The 7860-nt window shown below is 38.2% G+C and overlaps 1 protein-coding gene across 1 annotated transcript; it reads left to right on the forward strand.

The window, feature by feature from the left end:
- Positions 1–4313: 4313 nt before the first annotated feature.
- On the forward strand, positions 4314–7860 carry LOC128992985 (alveolysin-like). Its single transcript, XM_054416733.1, has 2 exons — positions 4314–4487; positions 6349–7860. Exons 1-2 carry the CDS (start codon positions 4314–4316, stop codon positions 7858–7860), a joined length of 1686 nt encoding a protein of 561 aa, XP_054272708.1.

Below are 7860 nucleotides of genomic sequence, written 5' to 3' on the forward strand. Positions count from 1 at the left end.
AGGGTAGTAGAAACGCGATTATGTACGTAGAGTACGCGACTCCTCCATTCACTGTAATGGTAAGACGGCCGCGCACCAAGACACGGATGCAACGTTGCCACTTTTCGCTTGCCGCGGCCTTGTATTAGAGGTGGCTGTGCCGATTTGCTCTTTCGATAGAGTTTGTTGCAGCCGATGCCATTGCTCTATAGTATACTAGCACAAGTTCACATACATAACACAGGTAGTTATATTAGAACGAAGCTGCTAATACAAAACTGGTGATTTATTATAATTAATTGACTTATTGATTTCTAACATTCCTTAAAAGAAATGCGATCAATATCTCGGGTTGATGATGTTGTCTTATTTGACTTTTAAAACTCATCTACAAACACTACAGAAGGAGTGAGAACATGGTATAATATTATTTTTCACCACACTATGATGTTTTTGGCTGTATTACATACGTTAATTGGTGGCTGAAAGTTAAGTTTTGCTGGCCATGCCAGCTGTCGTCATAATTTGGGGACAGAGCAGGTTTTTACAGCCCGGGGCCGCAAAATCAGCTGTCCGCTTACTCACTTAAAACATGGATGCATTTTAAATAAACAATCAAAATCCATAGCATTGCAATAGAATTGTGTCAATATTGTCACCGTTGCCTAGCAACTATTTATTTTTATTTTTGCTGATTCCTCAAATTATTTCTTCACATAACCTTAACCCTAGTTGTAGTTGTGTTGACTATCAGTGTGCATTATTATAGTGGTGAATAGTGGTGTAGGGTATAGTGGGGTGAAAAATAGCGTTCGTACCACGGACCGAAATGGTTTTGCAGCTCTCGATAGATTTAAGTTCTCGACTTCGTCTCGGACTTAAAAACTATCTTGAGCCGGCAAAACCTCATTTTCGGCCCTAGGTACGAAATATACTATTCTTGCTATCCGGTCATTAAAACAGTGTAGGGGCCTACAGGTTCAACAACAAACCCATCTTATCGCTAGTTTTGTTGTTGTTGACTACTGTGACTGTGCCTTTGTGTGCTTTTGATGTGTGGGGTTTAAGACTCGTCCGCATAAGTTTGACATCTAGCAAAATATGTCCGAGAGTAGTTATAACATATATAATTTTTTACAGCTTTATTAGCTTTAAACAATTGCAATGCGCATTTCGATTAGATAAGATTGATTAGAGCCTAATTTGGTACAAAGAAAACACGCAGCAAAACTTAAGAAAATCTGTGCTCTGTTGTGATACATAACAGCCAACCGGTTACTGTTTTTATTTGTTTATAAATAGTTTGATAATTTACTATTTGTTGTTATAAAAATGCCCATTTAACATCTATATAAGAGCTTTAACCTATCTTACAAGCAAATGTAGCAAATCGATAAATATTTTATCGATATAGATATATCATAATTTTAAATATTTTATAAAAAATTTTCAACATTCGGATTGGTTTTTGACACAAATATAAAATTTGAAATTTGTTATGCAGTTGTTCGTGACAATGAATCAATAATGAACGATTCTTAGAAAAAAAAAAGTTGACGTTTGTCAGTGACACATCCACTCAACTTATTACAGCCTTTCCACGAGAATTATCTTAAGATACACTCGACCTTCACATGACTCAGTTTGATAAAACCACCGAACAAAGAGTGGACTTGACTCCCTGTTTTGTGATAGAACTTCTCTGTTTAGTTTCTCCGTCTTATCTAAGTATTATCTGTTTGTGGATTGGGGCAAACTGTTGTATCGCTTCGTTGGCAGAGTCCCACTAGTATCTGACCGGCCATAACCTACGTATCGGTGTATTAGTAAAAGTGTGCTGATTTGGTAAAATTTTTTAAAACTAATTCACTGAGATTATCTGTGGGGATAAACAGTGTGCGGACTGTGTTTTGTCAATTGTGGGGGAACTAAAAATTACCGAAATGAAACAATTAAGTCTGTTGAATTTAGCTTAATGTTCTACGAGGCAAATGGTGGGGTCAAAAGAACTGTCCGCCGTGTTTAATCATTTAAGCAACGAATTATGAATGTGTCAAATAAGTCTAGTGAATCTCTCACGAATATCAGTAACAAATTTAGGTTATAAACATTTTAAAACTCTCTCAATTATTTCAACATACGATTGAAACTTATGTGGAAAGAGAATCAAAACACAAAAGAAGAAATGGAACGACTTCTTAAGGAAAAGGATAACTTAACCCGGAGCATCTCTGAAGTTGAATGGGTAAAGTTGAACACACAATAATATTCACTAGTCAATAATCGATAAAGTAGGTATGCGACCTCAGATTCGCCACTCGAGTAAAGTGATCAAATATGTAAACAAACTATCTTTTTTATAAATACAATATCTCATCTAAATTATTATAAATTAAAAGGATAAATGTGTAAGGAAAAAAGGATAAACAATTAATTATACGATACTTTATTAAAATCTTACATTCTCATTACGACACCCCTCTTAAACTTTCATTCATCAATGTGCAGTCCACAATTATGTACTTTCCGGCCATTAGAAAAACTAAAATCCATACAATATTTTGAGTTCTGCTCAATGAAACAAATCATTTTTTAACATCATATATAAAATTGTCATGCTAAGATGCGCAAGCTAATACAAAACCTGACTCTTTAAGGAACTTCTGTTACCAATCAATTTGAAGAACATAATGCTTTGTTTTAATCAACCCAAGACTGGAATACGCCTTGCCATGCTGAGGAGGAATTAACAAAACTTTATTAAAGATAAAGAAAAACACAAACATTTTGTAATGCGTAAATTGTTGTAAAGACCTAAAAGAACAAGTTCGTTTCCACTCTATCAACAGTTAAGGATTTTGCCCATACGGCTACTTTTTGTTTTTCAAGTTTTTAACCTGTTTTAGCGAATTTCCCCTATAGGGAATAAGCTATTACCGTAGTACTCATGGTAAGACCTGGACCCGGGACCGATTTACTTTTTTGTTTTGAGGTCCCTAGAGGCCAAAAACACCATCCGTTCAAATTCATATGGAGATTTATATATATAAATAAATACAGGGTGGCTGGTCATCAGTGTGAAAAAATTTTTTTGACGTAAGTACAAAGTAAATGCATTGTGATGATGCATATAAAAGGTCCCAAGTCCAAAAATTGGCTCCCTAAAGAATTATTTTATGTTTTTCAAAAATAACATTGTTTTCAAACTTAATACAGCTATTTCTCAATTAACCGTAAATGGATTTGAGTAGACAATGTCATTTTCGTGTTCTACATTAAATGTTGAATAAGAATAATATAAAATGATGGAGGATCAGTTGTAAAAACTCCATTGTAAATAGATTCAAAGATAAAAATTAAGATGTTTGATAAACATTTAAAAAAAAACATTGGTCTGTTGTATTTGTTCACACCCTGTATACAAGAAAGTGTTCGAATAAGTAAAAAACTGCGCCATTTTATAAGCTTTCCAACCATATGCTACACCATTGAGGTTTAGATATTCTGTTGTTTGTTTTAGTGGTTTGAATACCAGAAAACAGGGAACTTTTTTACTGTTTTTACTGTTCAAGCTGAAAGAAAAATACAACTTTTGCTTAATACATGCCGGCTTTCTATGTTGTAAATGTTAAAGACACCCTGTTAAATCATAACATGTCATACTGTTAAAGACATGTTAAATCTGACAAGTCTAAAGAAATATTTTAGTTAAAATCCATCTAGACTAATTAAAAATCGCTTAGGTTTACTGGTACAGGGGTTTTTTTACAGAGCGCCAGGCTTTCAAGTGACCTTGGGAACTGCTTATTATGAACCCTCATTCACAGGTCCTCATTCTTCGTCAAATCCCAGGTCCTTGAGATTCTTTTGACTATGGTAAACTGCTCTCCCTTTTGATCTCCAGTCGATAGGCCAAAGGATCTCATACGCAAACCTTGTAGGGCTGGGTACATAAATATCACATAGAAGGCTGTCTCCTCCTCCTCTCCACATTTCCTACAGAGGCTTTCAACTTGAATTCCCATCTTGTGTAGATATCCGCGGAATATCCAATGGCCGCTGATGAAGACCTTCTGCAGGGTCTTGCACCGGTAGATGTTTACAGAATTCTCTTTGACTTTACGTTGTCAGTTTTTCTTTCCCAGTCCCTTCGATGTTCTATGCACATCCACTGGCGAACAGCTCGCCTTGCTGTTTTGTAAGCACACTGCTACATGTTTACTGCGGCAGGTTTACTGCAGCGGGTTTCCTGCTAAAGTTTTACCGCTACAGGATTACTATGGTAAGTTTTCTGCTACAGGTTTACTGCTAGAGTTTACCGCGGCAGGTATACTATGGCAAGTTTACTGATACAGGTGCTACAGTTTTACTGCTACAGGTTCACTGCCACAGGTTTACTGCTACAGGTGCTACAGGTTTACTGCGGCAAGTTTACTGCTCCAGGAGCTACAGTTTTACTGCTACATGGTTACTGCTACAGGTTTACTGCGGCAGGGTTACTGCAGAAGGTTTACTGCAGCGGGTTTACTGCAGCGGGTTAACTGCTACAGGTTTATTGCTACATGTTTACTGCTACAGGTGCTACAGGTTTATTACAGGTTTGTTATTACAAGTGTTATTAGAAGTATATATTTTTCCTTTTTTTAGGTTTACTGCCACAGGCTTAGTGCTACTGGTTTACTGCTACTAATCTACTGCTACAGGTTTACTGCTACGGTTTACTGCGGAAGGCTTACTGCTACAGGTTTACTGCTAAAGGTTTGCTGCTGGTTTACAGTGGAAGGTTCAATGTAGCACGTTTACTAAGGCAACTTTACTGTGGCTGGTTTTCTGAGGCAGGTTTACTGCAGCTGGTTTACTGCGCCAGGTTTACTGTGGGTGGTTTACTGAGGCAGATTTACAGTAGCAGGTATACTACAGCAGGCTTTCTGCGGAAGGTTTACTGCAGCAGGTTCACTATGACAGGTTTACTGCGGTAGGTTTCCTGTGGCTGGTTTACTGAGGCAGGTTTGCTGCAGCAGGTTTCCTGTAGCACGTTTATACTAAGGTAGGTTTACAGCGGCAGGTTTCCTGTTGTACGTTTACAAAGGCTGTTTTACTGCGGCAGGTTTACTGAGGCAGGTTTACTGTGACAGGATCGCTGTAGAACGTTTACTAAGGCAGGTTTCCTATAGCTGTTTTACTGCGGCAGGTTTACTGTGCCAGGTTTACTGTGGGTGGTTTACTGAGGCAGATTTATAGCAGCAGGTTTACTACAGCAGGTTTACTGAGGCAGGTTCACTGCAGCAGGTTTTCTACAGCAGGTCCACTAATACAGGTTTACTGTGGCTGGTTTACAATGAAAGGTTTACTACAGCAGGTCCAATATGACAGGTTTACTGTGGCTGGTTTACTGAGGCAGGTTTACAGAAGCAGGTTTACTACAGTAGGATTACTGAGGCAGGTTCACTGAAGCAGGTTTACTACAGCAGGTTTACAGCAGCAGGTTTACAACAGTAGGATTACTGAGGCAGGTTTACTGCGGTAGGGGCGTTTCGTTAATTTAATTGCATGTAAAGTGTCTATGGATAAAAATATAAATAAACATATCACATCTCTTATTACATACGAAATATAGATGATGAAACACAACACTATATTATTTTATGCAAACTCTTACCTACTTGTGACAAAAGCACTGTTGTAAAAACAAAACACGTAGACTAAATCAAATCAATCAAATTATATTTATTCCCACTTATATACAAACAAAATAGAAAATTTGCTAAAATAAAATTGAAAATCTACATAAATTGTGTAAAATACGTCACAACTTGTACTGTACGTCGGGAGTTAGAGATAGGTGTTGTAAATAACAAACAGTGATTACATTTTAACTGCTTAGAGGGCCGCAAAGGGTACGTGGTTTTTACTGGGCTAAGACATGGTGTAGATTGTCGTGAGGAGAGTAGATTTATGCTGCGTTTGGAAAGGTGGTGTGATGGTGGCGTGATGTGTGACGTCATGGGAATAGCCATGAGCTCCCTGATTTGAAACATCACCTTTTTTAACATACTTCCAACATAAACAGTGATTGTGGTAACATTATGGTACGAGAGTCAAGCTATAATATCATTATGGTACAAATAATCAGGATATGGTATACATTGTTTATTAGAATATAAGGCAAAGTTAAATTTTAAAAGTGTTTAATTGTTAAACTTAAATAATAATTGAAATATATTGGCTTTGGTTAGTAATTGTGTCATATAAACTATTCTTTAATATATACTATATGTGAGAAGCTTATCGGTGTATTCATTTCCTCTTTGTGCACAGTAAATACTTGTTTCTATTAAAAATGTTTACTAACACTTTCCTTTTCCCTAGGTAAAGCCTTTGGTAATAAAAGTCAGCCTGGCACTTCTCTTTGTCAGCGTCGCGGTCGCAGCCTTCTGTGCGTACAGTATCACAAAAGGGACCAACAACGACGTTGACGTCAACAACTACATTAACGGAATGAACTATTCTCGTGACCAAATATTGGACTACATTGGAGAAACAAACCTCAAAGTTCCAACAAGAATAGGAAACAAGATTGACGGCAAAAATAACTATATCGTCACTACAAGGGAGAAGAAATCTGACCAAAGTGAAGTGTATAACATTGGAATAGTTTCTGCCAATGAACACAGAACCTACCCTGGATCCTTGCTGCTGGCCAACCAGAGACTCATGGACAACAACCCAGATGTCTTGGCAGCTGCTCGTGCTCCCTTGACTTACACCGTAAATCTGCCAGGATTGACCTGTGACGGCCACTTTACCATTGAGCCAACCTTCGCCAACTACCAATCATTTAAAGAGAAGACCCTGGACACATGGTTTGATAATTACTCGAAGGACCACAGCGTTGTTGCCAACTTCCAAAACGAATACAGGTTTGCTTACAGCCGGGAATATCTGAGAGTGAAATTCGGTTTGGAGTTCAAAAACAGCCCAGTTGAAGCTAATATTGATTTTAGTGCTATGCAAAACCAAGAAAAACTCATCATGATCCACAAGTTCAAACAAATATACTACACTGTTAGTGTGGCGCCTACTGAGAAGCCCTCAGATTGTTTTGCACGAACAGTGACTGCTGCCGAACTGAAAAATAGGACAAACAACACCGACCCTCCAGTTATGGTGGACAGTGTCTCTTACGGCAGGACAATCTACGTCAAATTAGAGACATCCTCGATTGATAAAGAGATCAAAGACACTCTGGCTACCAATGGACAATTTCTTTACGACCTTAAAACTGAATCTGCATCCAAAATCATGAGTAAGCTGAAGGACTTGACGATGCAAGTGTTCGTCCTTGGTGGAAGCCCTGAGCAAATTGAATTGATAAACGCCCGGACCTTCAGTAATGTTAACAACGTTATTGTAAAATACGCAAAGTTCTCAAGAAATAACTTGGGATATCCCATCTCCTACTCGGCCAACTTCATCAAAGACAACTCCAGAGCTGCCGTGCACATGTCTACTGAATACATCGAAACCACCAACACCGTAACAACCAAGGGTATCCTTAAGGTTGTCCACGATGGGGCATTCATAATGCAGTGGGCCATCACTTGGAAGGAGGTGAACTACGACAAGAATGGAAACAAGGTTTCTAAGAACGTCGAATGGTCCAAGAACTGGAATTCTTTGTCAGCTTATTTCAGCGAGGAGATTGAACTGCCCGGTAACGCTTGCGACATCAACGTGTTCGCCAGGGAATGTACTGGTCTAATCTGGGAGTGGTGGCGCACAGTTATTGACGAAAAGGGCATACCTCTGGTGAAGGAGAGAACTTTTACAGTCTGGGGAACAACTCTTTATCCTAGGAGTGTTATATCTCCTAGCGTATAG

Source organism: Macrosteles quadrilineatus, unplaced genomic scaffold (assembly GCF_028750875.1).
Source record: "Macrosteles quadrilineatus isolate MER2022 unplaced genomic scaffold, UCM_ALF_1.0 Scaffold_4__1_contigs__length_99947679, whole genome shotgun sequence".
Classification (NCBI taxonomy): Eukaryota; Metazoa; Arthropoda; class Insecta; order Hemiptera; family Cicadellidae; genus Macrosteles; species Macrosteles quadrilineatus.